This window comes from Cydia strobilella, chromosome 9 (assembly GCF_947568885.1).
Source record: "Cydia strobilella chromosome 9, ilCydStro3.1, whole genome shotgun sequence".
Lineage (NCBI taxonomy): Eukaryota > Metazoa > Arthropoda > Insecta > Lepidoptera > Tortricidae > Cydia > Cydia strobilella.
In genome coordinates this window covers 5,896,414-5,911,622 of record NC_086049.1, presented here as the reverse complement: position 1 = coordinate 5,911,622, position 15,209 = coordinate 5,896,414, and the positions used below count along the sequence as shown (strand labels likewise).

Below are 15,209 nucleotides of genomic sequence, written 5' to 3'. Positions count from 1 at the left end.
GTAGATACTTATTAAAGTATTATGGATGGGCAACAGTTATATAGATCAATTTTAGCTAACTAAGCCTACACAGTCGATCTGCCCGTTACCCCATCTTAAAAATGCATCTCGGTAGTTGGAAATCGACAATCCTACTATTTTCTTCGTTAAGATTAGATTAGATTAGATTAGATGATTTATTTCATGAAAGACAATTACATTATAAGTTTGCATTAATGTCAAAAATATTAGAATTTCTATCATGATCGTCAAAATAAAAATGAAAATAACAACAATACTAATGAAATAAAATTATAGCTCCAACAAGGATTGTCAACACAATTAGAATAAGAGTAAGTATGTAAATACTTACAAATCCAAAATATAAGTAAATTAACAAAAGCCACCAAGTAAATTTAAGCTTGTGTTTAGTATTTTTTGCTTCTTAGGTTGCCTTTTAATTTTATTCGCAAAAATGAGTGAACGCATTAACTTTTAACCGATTTCAAAAGGAGGAGGCCAAGGAGGTTCTAAATTTGGTTTTAAGTATGTTTCTTTTTTTAATGTTTGTTATTTCAGAAATTCGTAACATCTGGACCGATTTGGAACTATTTCGTAGTTTAAAAGTATATAAGTACCTACCTACCTTCTTCCAGAGGCCTATTTCACCACGATTACAATTGACACCTGACTGTAAGTTTTTTGTCATTTCTAGGTCTATATATACAATATACTTAAAATACAGTCAATCTTCCAACTCCAAGCAATGTAGCAAGACAAGAAGGTATGCAATGTTTGAATTACTAAAAAAAGAAAAATTCTCTTTGTTGTCTAGTTGTGACTTAAGTACTTATTCGTTTTTTTCGGCTGGGCGTCCCCAAACTTATCTACATCTACATTATAAATTGAAAATCGAAGCAACTAGGATTGATCAATTGCCCATTAAAAAAAACAAGTACCTATCATCGCTAACCGCAGCTGAGCGGAATGCATCGCTCATATACAGCAATAATGTCGGAGTAATGTGATCGCCGACAAACGACCAGTGATTAGGTGTTTAGTAGAAAGCGATCAAACTGTTATGAGGGATAATCGTAGCACGAGTACTGTGTACTGAATGGGCGAATTGTTTCAGCCCTACTGTACTGTACCGCGTTTTAGAATGAGTTACTCAATTGTCCGGAAGATGTCGCTGCTAGGCATGGAAAGGTTTCTACATCGCGCAAGGGTTTGTTTATTTGCTAGCCAATCGCAGCTTAGAATATTTAGTAAAAAGCCATCCAACTATTATAATATAATCGTAGCAAGAATAATGGTAATATGTTTACTCGATCAAGAACTACAATTGGTAAACTCCAAAATTTACTTTGACCTAAGGTAAGTTCAACCAAGTTTGTAGAACCTTAATGATAGTGCTGTCACGTCTGGTCAGCGTTTTTAGGGTTCCGTACCCAAAGGGTAAAACGGGGCCCTATTACGAGGATTGACTAAGACTCCACTGTCGGTCTGTCTGTCACCAGGCTGTATCTCATGAACCGTGATAGCTAGACAGTTGAAATTTTCACAGATGATGTATTTCTCTTGCCGCTATAACACCAAATACTAAAAACGATAGATAATGGTACGGAACCCTTCGTGCGCGAGTCCGACCCGCACTTGGCCGGTTTTTGAATATCAATTAGAGGGTAATGCGGCAATCTGGATTCCACACGAAATAAAGGGTAATATTGGAACGCTGCATCCAAAATAAATTTATATATTTAAAATTGTTTTTTGTTTTTTGGAACGATAATCGTTTTTAATCGTTTAATTTTCTTTCCTAGTCAGTTTTGCATTATAAAATTACTGATATTTCTTTTCTCAAAAATATTTTGATAAAATATTAATAATACTTTTCTCAAACATGCAATGAAATATCGTCCTTATGTGCGTCAAAACAGGCTTCAAAGTATCACGTTTCGGGCGGAGCAACTCGAGAGAACTGTAAAGGAATTTCATACGAAATTGAAGGCCTAGGCCGGGAAGTATTTTTTATTTTTTATTTTAATGTAAACATAGTGTCTGTGTTCATGCGAACAGGCTAAACAGCTGAATTTTTTTTCAGTTGTAGCGCAAAAGTAATCAAATTTTCGTTCCCCCGTAAGCAACCCTAAATTTATATTTAAAAAAACGCAATAAAACAAAAATAGTACATTTCGATGCTAGTGCGGAAAGTATGTCATTACTTCACAAGTACCGAGATATCTTGGCACGAGTCGTAGGCGAGTGGCATGACTCGGGACGAGTGAAGAATGACATTTCCGCACGTGTATCGAACGACGTTTTTTAATACAGTTGCGAAAAAATAAGAAAAACAACAAGTAAGGAATTCGAAACTTATATTATTAATTCTGTGACATCATTGACATTGACATTATGAAGAGGTGTTTTTTTGCTTTTATTCAACTAGAATGGATTTTGTTATTATTATTGAACCCACTTCAATGAGTTTTTTTTTTTCAAATGCAAGTTTTATAAGACAGAAACAATTGTAAATATAAAACATTGTACTATTATTACCTAAATATCGTTATTTACGATTATTTGTGTTATCTTATATTTATAAAAACTATATCGAATGTTGCTTTTGGAAACTTAAAACATTCTTGCAGTAAGAAAAAAAACGCCTCTTCTTTGACAGGTGTTCCGTTCCATTCAGACAACTTATTAAGAACGGTTTTTCAACATTAAAAAATAAACGTGTTATAATACTTATAATGATGAAGAGGTAAGTAATAAAATATGAAATATGCATATTTTTTGTAGGTTTTTATGTTGATTACGACGTTTAAAGGAAACTAATATTAACACTCATCAATAAGTAGTCATGAATTGGAACAAGTATAAATTTAAAAAAATTGGAAAAGTAAAAAGCACTAGTTCGCGAAAACCTACTTTCCGCACGCTAAACAGCCACGAAAAGTAGCACTTTTTGAGCAACTGTATTAAAAAAATCTTTATAGGCCTGTATGTCCTAAACCATGCGTCGTAGCACAAAAATAATAAAATTTTCGTTCCCCTTTATGAAATCCCAAAGTAATGTACACAAAACACAATGAAAATCAAAAAAGAAAAAAAATCCTTATAGAGCTGTATCTGCTAAATAAAATAATAAAATTTTCGCTCTCCTTTAAACACCCCACGCACTGAATAACCTATCAAATCAGGACATAAAAACAATCATCAACATCATATTTGTATTATTATTTGTGACGTTTTCAACCAAAAGGTACCACCATTGTCGCTTGTCGATAAGGTTGATTTCAAATTAAAGCTATATGGAAATGGCGCCTTATTTACAACCAACAATTACTTAACGCCTTATTGACCATAAGTACCCTTTTAGAGTTTTGAATGATTCACGGTTAGTTTCACTAGACTTATATTGACCGGGATATAGACCGTGATTACCTTTTGTATTATTTGTGAGCTCCCGATATTTCGACGCAGTTACATGCATCATGGACAGACCAACGAGTGTGAACGCGACCGGACCAACAAGTGTGAATGCGACCGTTGGTAACGTTGAAAGTGAACGCAGCCGACGCGCAAGAATGAGGGTAGACAGAGCGCTGTCTACACAACTTTGACACCCACCCGCTATCTTCAGTCACCCGTGAACATGATGCATGTAACTGCGTCGAAATATCGGGAGCTCACAAATAATACAAAAGGTAATCACGGTCTATATCCCGGTCAATATAAGTCAAGTACCCTTTTGATTGAGAATGGCACATTTCATTATTATTTGTATTATTCAATCATTTGTTAATAAAATAACAAATTCACACATTATAATAATTACAACACATTACTATTCTGTATTTAAATTGTATTATATTATTTTACATATACATGTATTTGTTACAATTAACAATACATTATTATAATTCGGTCCTATTAAGTTAACTATATCCCTACTAATATTCATACTGTACATAATTATCATAAATATACACATCTTCATAATCACAATCACATCATACATCCTAATTTGTACCTTTTTTACCTTTAATTCACTGCACTAGCAAAATAACTTTGTATTATCATACATTTATACAGGATTACAAACTTAATTTTGCGTGCGAGTAAGTGCCATACGTAACATTCTAGATCGTCTGGCAGGCAGAAAGCCTCGACAAATCGTCTGGCTTATTTTTTTATGACTATTTAGATACTTAACATTAACCTGTAAAAATTACTACTTTGAACTATACTATTGAACTTTTTTTTATTTTTTGAAAAAATATTTTGCACGCGTCTGGCAAGTTTAAAGAGCCGGCCAAATCGTCTGGCATATTTTTTTTTGACTATATAGATATTCAATTTTCACTTGTAGAAATGACAGATTGCCTCAAGAACATTTTTTGGGCACCAAAAAAAATCTTTAAAAATTTAAGGGTTGATTTAGAGACCCGCTACCCTGCAGCCAGACTTGCAGTGCTGTTAGGGTATGATAGAAGTATCAGAATTTTCAGCTTGCCTCAAGGACCTACTCCAAATTTCTACCAGCTCTCCGTCTATCTGAAAGAATTCACAAGGGTTACGCTTAGTTCTGTGGGTATTATGCTACTGTAATCTATAACATAATAATATATGTACCTGTTTTTGTGTCTATTTTCATACTATCAAATTGGGATATCCTGCAATTGATGGTTGTGTGTATGTAACAGAAAAAAACCGGCCAAGTGCGAATCGGACTTGTGCACGAAGGGTACCATTACGAAAAAACGGCCAAAAAAATCACAAATTTTCTCCAAATTGTGCGTATTTTAGCTATCCGAGTTTTTCTTTTGGTAATTTTTCATAATAATAAACAAGAAAGCAGTATTTAAAAACGCCTTAATACTTAAACTTAGGTGGGTAGTATCAAAATTACGAAGACAGTTGTTATTCTTAAAATACCTCTTATTTCAAAACATTCACTTCCAACCGACTACGATAAATAAATAATTGTATTTTTGATTTACCATCTTATTTCCAAACTGTTTATCTAAACGTTAAACATAAGTGAACTGCGACATTGACAAATGGACATAAATGCATTTGGTAAAAAAACTGTAAGTACCAACACATTAACACTTTAGGACAAATACAACAACCTAGGCATACCAAAGGTCTCTAATACATTTATTACATATGTTCCTGTAGGTTTTAAGAGATAATAGAAACTAAATTGACGTATTTAGTTAGCTATCATTAATTGGGGGTCCTTGTGAATGAAGTCAACCTTCTGAAATCTTTTGATGCTGATTAATTCGTTCCCTGTCTGGCAATGGACACAGTGGGGAAAAAAGTCATACTTTTGTGTTATGATCTTAATAATAACAAAAAACTACAAATATCACATATGTATTAACAAATATTTATGTTATGCATTATAAAAACTTTAACAAAACCCGACTTCAGTAAGGCTCCGCAAGCAACTATAACACGATAATCATTTCTAAACAAAAGCGTATAGTTTGAACTAAAACCCCAGACAGTAAAATGTAGCACTAAAATAAAAATATGAAATGTGTTTTCAGAGCGGATTGCAGCGGCCTCGCGTTGATCGCTTCGTGGCGCCGCGCGAGTCCTTCGATGAGCTGAGGCGGCGGCAGCACGTGTTCGCCCGTAAGCAGCAATCTGGAAGCATCTGGGTGAGCACTTAATTGAGTACTTAATGCCCGTCATTAACTCGCAATGTGTATCCTCCAACAAATTCGTGCATGGTCATCAACAGTTATGATTGCATCAACTGTCAAAACGGATTCTCGAATCTTATCGCTATAGCGTAAGTATACTTACTAAGCCACTCGAGACAACTGTCCATATTCCACAACGAACGGATTTACGAATTATGGTCCACCCTTTTCCAGGCATAGTACGATTTATCAACCACATTTAATTTCACCCTTAGAATGAATCACCAAAACGGAACTATTTGTAAAACCTTCTACATAGATTGGTATAACAACCTGGAAAAGGGTTAATGTCAACGATAGTGCCTGAATCTGGCCTGGCATTGAACTACAAGCTGTTACCACTTCTCTAACTTTTGCAAAATATTTTAATCTTATCAAAGTAAAAAACCGGCCAAGTGCGAGTCGAACTCGCGTTCCAAGGATTCCGTACATTACACAATTTTTAACAACGTATTTTTTTTATGTGAACGTGAGTGAATATATTTTTTTTAATTACGAAAAAATACATTTGAGTTTTTTTTTAAATAAGGTCTTTCATTTGATATGTAACACAATATAGTTATTTTTTAATTTTCTCATTTACCCCCCAAAAGTGGCCCCCATGTTTAAAATTCATTTGTTTACGTTACATGTCCGTCTTTGGGTCACAAATTTACATATGTGTATCAAATTTCAACTTAATTGGTCCAGTAGTTTTGGAGAAAATGGGCTGTGATAGACGGACAGACAGACAGACAGACGCACGAGTGATCCCATAAGGGTTCCGTTTTTTTTTCTTTTGAGGTACGCGCGGAACCCTAAAAAGTAAATACTAATAAGATAAACGTGTTTTATTTCTTTTTTTTTTCTTTTTCCAGCATGGCAAATACGTGAAACAGAAACAGTACGTGAGCCACATCGACAAAGCCTTTGGGCTAGAAACACCAGCACCTTTACAACCTGAACAAACTTGGCCCTGCGTGCCGCGCACTCGCACTTTTCTATCTTCAGCTGATAACGTCCTGGATCTACCAACTTACAGCTCCGCTGCTTGTAAGTATATCATCATTATTAAAAAAATACACCGATCACTACATCTAGAGGAAAACAGGACAAAATCTATGAAGCCGGACTACCAAGTAGTCAAATCAACCTGAACCTGAGCAAATCTTCTGTACTCATAGGCTTGCGAATCGCTTACGCGCCGATTTCAGGCTTAGCTCCGCGGCTTATGTGAAGTTATGTGTATACCTTTATCCTATTAATTCATTGATAAATCATTGCTGTTGATGTAGCAATCTAGCAACTCGCTTAAAGCTTAGTTTTTCTGTTTCAACTTCTTCATAATATGTTACTCTACGAGTAAGGCTTAATGTACAGCCAGTTGTACAAAAAAACCTGATTCCCCCTTGAGATCTACGAGTAAGAACTTCCATAAAATAAAGGGTTAGATTTCTCTGCAGCTGATTATACCTGCAGTCAGTGCTGTATGTTTATTGTAAAATTCGTGTTTTATTTATTTATTATTTATTGTCACATACAAAATTGGTACAGCGTTACAGTAAAACTAATGAAAAAGATAAAAGGTATAGGTATATTTATAAAGGCCAATAATCCATTATAACTTCACTCATCAATGTAATATAGTAATCATTAAAATATAGTACTATATATGTAGTTCCAGAACTCCTCGACTGGAGCAACGACGACATCCTGGTTGCAGCACTTGGCAACAAATACTACAAGTGGAGCTGGCATTCACAGAGCCCTATAGGCAATGGCTTCACCCTCTTTAGCACCGCATGCTGTAGATTTGACCCTACAGGGGAAAGGCTAGCAGTAAGTACCAAATGATCGGCTACTATCTACAAACATTACTGATTTCAGTTTACACGCTATTTCAGTACACTCTATGGCATTGAATAATATCAATAAAAGAAACTTCCACCAATGTGACACTTCAGAATGAGAATTTTTTGATACTTCTTAAAATTATATAGGTTGCCAAGAAAAAACCCTTGGCTCCTTTATCATGCAACTGGGAAAACGCTAAGACTAGAAATAGTGTTTTCTACTTCTTGGCTCAAAAAAAATAAGCTTTCCTGAAAAAAAATGAATAATAAAAAGAATTTCCTTTTCAGCTAGGAACCGACATGCAGCGAATAGAGGTGCACAATGCGTGGAGCAAATGGGTATCTGGGGGTTGGTGCCGCTGCGCCACCAAGTCGCTACCGCCCACCTGTCTGGTCACCGCTCTGGACTGGAGCCCCACGGGAAACTCCATCGTCACGTGAGACATGTTACTATAAATACACCTGTAAATGGATGGTCGGGAGTTGACGCCACTGCGCCACTACGCCGCTGCAGCCCTTCTGTCTGGTCACAGCCGTTGACTGGGGCTCCTCGGGGAACTCCATCATCATGTGTGACTGTCATTCTATAAACTCACCATTTAACTCTAACTGTTGGTGACGTCGTTGCAAGAAAATTTTAGCCGAAAAAATAGGGACAGTATTTTTTTTATTTAAGTAGTAACACTCACTCGAGAGCTTCAACCACACCGTGGTTATTGGTTACCCAGCCGTGTTACCAACCATAATCTGTAACTTTTTATCAACCGTCTGAATCGTGGTAGACATATATATATATATGCCTCTTACATCTAGCTTGGTCTTTAACGAGAGAAGAGCAAATAAAGCATTGAGCAATTAATTCTTTAACTATAACTCCTTAATTTGTTAATTGGTAACTAATTCAATGTTATCGTACCAGGGTCCCTTTGTTTGACATAATTATTGAAAGTTATAATGTAATAATTGTCAGATTATCATTTGTCATAATTTTGGAACCGTTATCTTTTTAGGATTTTCGTAAGGTTATCCTATAGGTTAGGTTAGGTTTGTTTTATGGCAATCCTGAAAAGTTACGCGTTTCTGAGAAAAACCAAATTATGACCAACGAAAATGCGGACAAACAATACATTAGATATGACTTAAAACTTTATGGGAAACAATAGAGACCCTGTCGTACCATCATGCTGAGTATAATGAAGAAAACCGAAGGTGATCGTTGGAACTCTGTAATAACACAAAGTAAACTCATTAAGTTTCGGCTCGTTAGAAAAGTCTAAAGACAAGTGCAGTTGATGATAAAAGCTAATAGCAAATAGTAGATTGAACAACAAGGGCATAAAGCGCCTACCTATAGACGAGGCAATTTACTGGTTCGAGCGCAGCGAGGACCAATTTAGTCGAGGATAAAAAAATGGACATTTATGCCTGAGTTATACATTCTACTTTTCACTTTGATTGTGAGTAAAATATACAAAAATATCCAATATTGTAGGTTATTTTGCCGTATTTCTGCAAGACTAAAGAAAATTGTACTCGGACCGGTCGGGGGCGCGGGGCACGCCGGTCGAGAGTGTCCCCGGTCGGGGGCGCGCCGGCAGGGCTGGCAGTTATAGCAGAATTTGCACTTTATTGCTAAATCAATAAAGGCCGTAATATAGATGATTTTACTTTATGCTCAGGAACATAATAAGCAACTTTATGTGTCTACGCACGACTTAAAGTCGAACTTTACGAGCATGAGAAGTGAAAATAATATTTTCTCTTAGCGGCTGTTCCCGAGGAATGATCACCGCTTTCGACCGCGACGCCACACCTATCAGCTACCGGCAAGCCACCAACTTCGCCATCTTTCTTGTGCGGGTGTCCCCAGACGCGCGCTACGTGGCCGCAGCCGCCGTCAACAGTTCGCAGGTAGTGCTCAATATCAATGTAGTAGAGGCAATTCCGTTCCTGATCTGATCTGATCTGTGGTTTTCTTCCGTGACTGATCGCCCTCGATTCTTTTCATAGTAGGCGTAGTTAACGTTACTGTATACATTGTGAGCATAAAAGAATACGTCTCATGAGAAAGGGATTCGAGCCTTCCTTCCGCTTACTGAAATAATTATATTATCTATTTTAATGATCGTAGTCACTGCAATTATAATTGGAGTTTCATTATTATATGTTCATCAGGTGCTGGTGATGTTATGGCCGTCTCTGGTAGAATCCAGAGCCATCAGTTCTGACTGGAGGGTAAAGGTAATTAATTAATAATTATAGTTACTGTACACGTCTAGATTTTTTATATTTCTGTTGTTGTCGGGTAATATCACTTTACCAACAAAAATATGACATCGTTAACAATTTTTTTTGACATATTTTAATAGGTAACTCGCATCTAATAACCTTTATCTTCACAGCTTCCAAAATAGGCCAGGAAATAAATGCCCAAAAAAAAGTTATAGAGGGAAATGCTTGAACACAATTTTTGACTTCGTATCTTTGTTTGGACTAGTTTGGCGGTGAATATATCAAAAGTTCCCGGCCGTAACCGTGGTGCTGGGGAAGAGAGTGGGGTTTGAAGGTTCCATTTGTCAACATTGACACCTTTCCATTAACTAAATAAACCTTGTAACAAATTAAATCACTTCGCAATTGGGATAAGTGGCCATGTCGTTCAGACTCATGCACGCACGAGAGATAAACGAAAAACCGAATAATGGAACCTTCAAACCCCACTCTCCCCCCCCCCCCCCCAGCACCAGGATTACGGCCAGGGACTTTTGATATGTTCACCTCCTAACTAGTCCAAACAAAGCTACGAAGTCAAAAATTGTATTCCTAGCATTTTCCCTCTATACCTTCTTATTGCTTGGTCTAAAAGCTTCGATGAACATTTGCGAGTTTAAGAATAAATAATAAAGCATTATTTAATAAAGTATTATTTCTTAGGCTTATTAGAATCACGATATTTTTTTACGATTTTTAAGGGTCCCCGGAAAGCTCGGTTCTCCATACAAACGTAGTTACGCTCTCATTTTAAAACGAGTAGCTAGTTTGCTCTGAAGCTTTGTACTTACAATAGGATAAGGTATATATATCTGTCTGTAATTAGTTTATGTAGCTTCAGATACCATAGTTAAAAAATACAGCGAATTTATGTTTTTATACAAAACTTGTTTTTGTCCTATTTCGTTTGTTTTATAAACTGGAGATTATACAAACTAATTACAGACCTAGATATACCACATGTGCAAAGTTTCATTACATTCGTGTTGGATTGTAGATTGTAGTTTTAAAATGAGAACGAAACTCCGTTTGTATGGGAAGGTGAAATTTGGCGAGCTTGCCGGGGACTCTTAATGAGGTTTTTAACCCATAGTTTATAAATGGTCAATAAGGAACTTAAAAAGTCTCTGTTTTTAGTTTATATTTCTTTACATTTGGCATATCTAATGACTTTTTTAAACGATAGCCATACCATCAGCTTATTAGGTTTGCGCGTTTAATCTCATTTCCAGACTATAGCCTGGCACCCGTGGCGTAGTGCTCTCCTCGGCATCGGCGGAGTCACGGAAAACAAATCCTGGATAGCACTCTGGGATGCCCCACGAGCCACTGTGCGCGCTACCACTACCGTCAGCGACTATAGCCTGGATACTATGTTATTCAGCCATCGGACTGGGGAACTAGTGCTCAGTCTCTGGAACACAGGTAAATTATAACTTGGAACGTAATCAATAGACCTATCACCTCAACACCTAAAGTAGGAAACAAATAGGTATTTGATACTTTTATGGTTATCTTAAAGCGAATAGGATCCGTTTTATTTTTGACAATATAAAAATAACAAATGTTTATAATTATATGTCATCCCAAAATTTGCCAACAACGACGACTTGAGCTTCATCAGCAAACTTAACAGATTGTCCGTGACTTCACTCCTTTACAATATTAAAATCAACAAGCCAAATTAGTGTTAATGAAATGTGGAAAATATGCCCGACTTTATGTCTAGAAAATTACTGAAGTACGCACATCCTTACATTAAACTCTTCAGTGGTTGATAAATACATATTCATTCGAATCTTAAGGGTCTGTTTCACAAAGTCTAAGTAAATTATTGGGTAGCTAATTAACAAATAAATTAACTGCCAGATAAAACTACTTTAAGTTGTAAAGATCTACCAGTTAAGGTTATTTAAAGATTGTGAAACGCCAATGATGACTTTATTCGTCAGATAAGTGGCAAGTGACAAGTAGCTTATTCAGGAATTTCCTTGGACATTGTGAAACAGACCCTAAGTCTCATAGAAACATATTATAATCCAATAATGGTGGCTTGACTGGTATTTTGGGTAGTAAATCATAGTAAGCCGTACACGCCCCCATTTAACCTAGTTCGGCTATTTTGACACTTAATGAACACTAAAGTCAAGGAATAAAGGATTTAGTAGGTACTTGTACACGTTTACAAAATTGATCGACATGTCAATTGCGTTTTGATCATTCAGATTGTAGTCAGTAAATCAAATCAAATTGAATTGTCACAATTATATAGGTACTTGATCTTCGGTCCATTTTTATTACGAGAAAACTATTAATATGTTAATGTCTAAGAGAAAACTTGATAGGTCATAAAAATAAATCTATAATACATTTTACCGATTCCATCCTGGCAGACATGGCAGTAACTATCTCGGTGGCGTTTTGAGATTCATATTTACGAGTATAAATTACACTGTTCGGACTACTGTTGAAGTACGGTCCAATTGACATTGAAAATTACCATTAGTTTTCAAATTAAACTACAGATTACGTTCCTAGACACACAGACATAAGCAATGGGTCAAATATATATATTTAAAGGCCGGTTTATATCTACAGACATTGAGCGTGCCAGACACATGCCATGGCAGACAAAATAATATTCTTCTATACAGTGTCTATTAACGTATTTGTATATATCGTTACACGGCCGCACCGCGCAGACGCGGACCGAGTCGACTGATAACAACAACATAGAGAAAAACCGGCCAAGTGCGAGTCAGACTCACGCACCGAGGGTTCCGTACTTTTTAGTATTTGTTGTTATAGCGGCAACAGAAATACATCATCTGTGAAAATTTCAACTGTCTAATAGCTATCACGGTTCATGAGATACAGCCTGGTGACAGACAGACAGACGGATAGACGGACAGACGGACAGCGGAGTCTTAGTAATAGGGTCCCGTTTTTGTCCCTTTGGGTACGGAACCCTAAAAATACACGGCACGTGTCTGGCACGCTCAATGTCTGTAGATATAAACCGACCTTAAAGCGTAATGTTTTTATAGTTAGGTAACTTCCATAATATGAAGTTCCATTGTATTTAACTTTTAAAAACAAAAGAAGCAATATTAAAAGTATTTATGGCTCGTTTACTATGCTACTTTACTACATATGTTTTATATTACAGAGCAAATGGGGTACCCAAAAGCGTGCTCTCAGCTGGTGGTAATGAGCGGACCAGACTCTGTGGTGGACCAGTGGGGGGAGGGCAGATACGGCGTCGACCGCATCAGGACTATGGTCTTCAGCTCTGATGGCACTAAGCTGGGTAAGATTAGTACGAGTTTATATTAGGAATAAGGTAGGTGTAGGTATTGTTAGCTAATGAATGGACCATATACTGTGATGGACGGTTTCAATGGCCCATCATTGGTAAAGATAGAAGCCGTACATACCGTTGGATGTAAACAATTTCGTTGACGCTGTATTAGGAATATTTTCTTTGCAGCGACAGCCACAGCAGACGAAGACCTAATAATCTGGAATTTCCTACCTCCGGACAACAAACCTAACAAGAACACGAAACGGAGAAGATTCTCCGCCATCCCCACCTACATCGACCAGAGCTTACACGGCTTCTCCGTTCGATGATTTTGAGTTTTTTCAGTGTAATGTTCTTGTGATAGGAAAAATAAGTAATAGGTCATTATTTAAGTTACAATTCCTACTTACCTAGTACTTTACTAGCAGTGCGCAGTGGTTCGTTTTATATGGGATTATTCCAAAGTCATCATCGGATTCACGCATAAAACGTTGTCGTTTAAACAATATGGCCACTCGAACTTAACTATCGTGAGACATATTTCAAAATATTTAGATAAGTACCGTACTTATCTAAATATTTTGAAATATGGCCCCTATTTATAAGGTGGTGATTTTATAAACTGCTCCCGTTACAGATTTGGCCGCAATAAGGCTAAGATAAGCATCAATTTTATTGACACACATTAGTCATAGTCAATCTAGATAACTTTTAATCCTCAGGAATTTCTCTATATTGAACGGTTTTTAACAACATACATCATATTTAGGAAATGTTGTCGAAGTAAATATAAAAGTATAATAATTCAATACTTATTAATTTCAGTACCGTTTACCGGTCAACTAGTTACTAGAGCATTGAAACGAACATAATAGCAATATACAACATACTTGTTCTTATATTTTAAATGGCAGTATCTCGACTGGTTCAATCATTTGTAAAATATTAATTTTTGACTGTATCTATGATATATTATTAATTCTACGCATGTCTCATTATTATATTCTTTGATAGAATTTTAAATGTAATTATGTTAATTAAATATGGTTTTATTTTTGTTGATGATAATGAAATACACTAATAATAATAATAATATTTTTTTATTTCATATTAGATAATGTGCGTCATATTATGTCCTATGCTTATTGTGTGTGTTTTGGCCTGTAGTTGTATCGCTTTGATTGTATTGAATCTGGGTATCCCAGAAAGCATAATGCAAATCAAACAGACCTGTACACCAAATCTTTTAGTTAATTTAACTAATTGACTATTTTGCAGTCATACTATTTTTGCTCAATTCTAATTTCTACGTCCAAAACGCTCACATTCTAGCTGTAATTGGCTTAGTACCTAATGACTGGCTGGTGGCTTAGTAACTACCTAGATGTACAGATGTAGTTCATAACTCTTTACCATCGTGTTTTCACGGAAACGCACGATCGTGTTATTATGCTATTTCAGTCAGTCTCGGTACAAAAAGTACTATGGCTGATTGAAGGAGCATGAAAAATACGAACGTTTCCGAGAAAATACGATGCCAAAGGATTGTGTACTACATCTGTAATTGGCGACAATAATGATATCGCCTGAGAAACTAAATGTTCAAAATTAAAAAGTTGTAAGTTCCTACGAAAACTGTTCGTACTTGTTGCCTTTTTCTGCGATTCTCCCGCGACCTTCTGTTTTATGGGCTCAAAATGTGGACTCACACTTAGGCGTGTTACGTAATTTAAAAAAATGCAAAATAGAAAATTCTACCGAAAATTTCAATTACGCACAACGACGCAGTATTTTTATTCGCAAGGTCTCATAATAAAAGTTTCGTTTCGTCAAAGTTCCGTACGTCCTACATACAATACGCAAAGAATGTCGAGACTCAAGACGACGAACCCAATCGAAAATTCGTTTTTTTTTTATATTTTACAAGCTGCACTGATATTTAATTAAATAACATTTACTACGTTGTGAAGATAACGCTTTATATTTCCTCTTTGTGAACAATTCCATCAGAGTGACCAACTTGAAACTAACGCTTATTCCATTCCATAAATCGAAGATTACCTTATTGATAAGTAAATATAAATATAGGTATTTCGC

At 36.1% G+C, this 15,209-nt stretch overlaps 2 protein-coding genes across 2 annotated transcripts in view; one reads left to right on the top strand and one right to left on the bottom strand.

Annotated features, from left to right (window-relative positions):
- LOC134744195 (uncharacterized) overlaps nt 1–15,209 on the bottom strand; it is a 213,692-nt gene that overhangs the window by 91,360 nt on the left and 107,123 nt on the right. The window lies entirely within an intron of this gene.
- Nucleotides 4,918–14,189, top strand: LOC134743880 (protein cortex). The gene is made up of 10 exons (XM_063677510.1): nt 4,918–5,078; nt 5,547–5,660; nt 6,563–6,737; nt 7,363–7,523; nt 7,826–7,974; nt 9,304–9,448; nt 9,713–9,778; nt 11,041–11,233; nt 12,978–13,118; nt 13,299–14,189. Exons 1-10 carry the CDS (start codon nt 5,049–5,051, stop codon nt 13,439–13,441), a joined length of 1,317 nt encoding a protein of 438 aa, XP_063533580.1. The 5' UTR covers nt 4,918–5,048; the 3' UTR covers nt 13,442–14,189.

Coding starts and splice junctions, on each gene's coding strand:
- LOC134743880 (XM_063677510.1), top strand. CDS start 5,049: ATGGACATAAATGCATTTGGTAAAAAAACT. Junction 9,449..9,712: donor CCGCCGTCAACAGTTCGCAG/GTAGTGCTCAAT, acceptor TATGTTCATCAG/GTGCTGGTGATGTTATGGCC. Junction 9,779..11,040: donor GTTCTGACTGGAGGGTAAAG/GTAATTAATTAA, acceptor TCTCATTTCCAG/ACTATAGCCTGGCACCCGTG.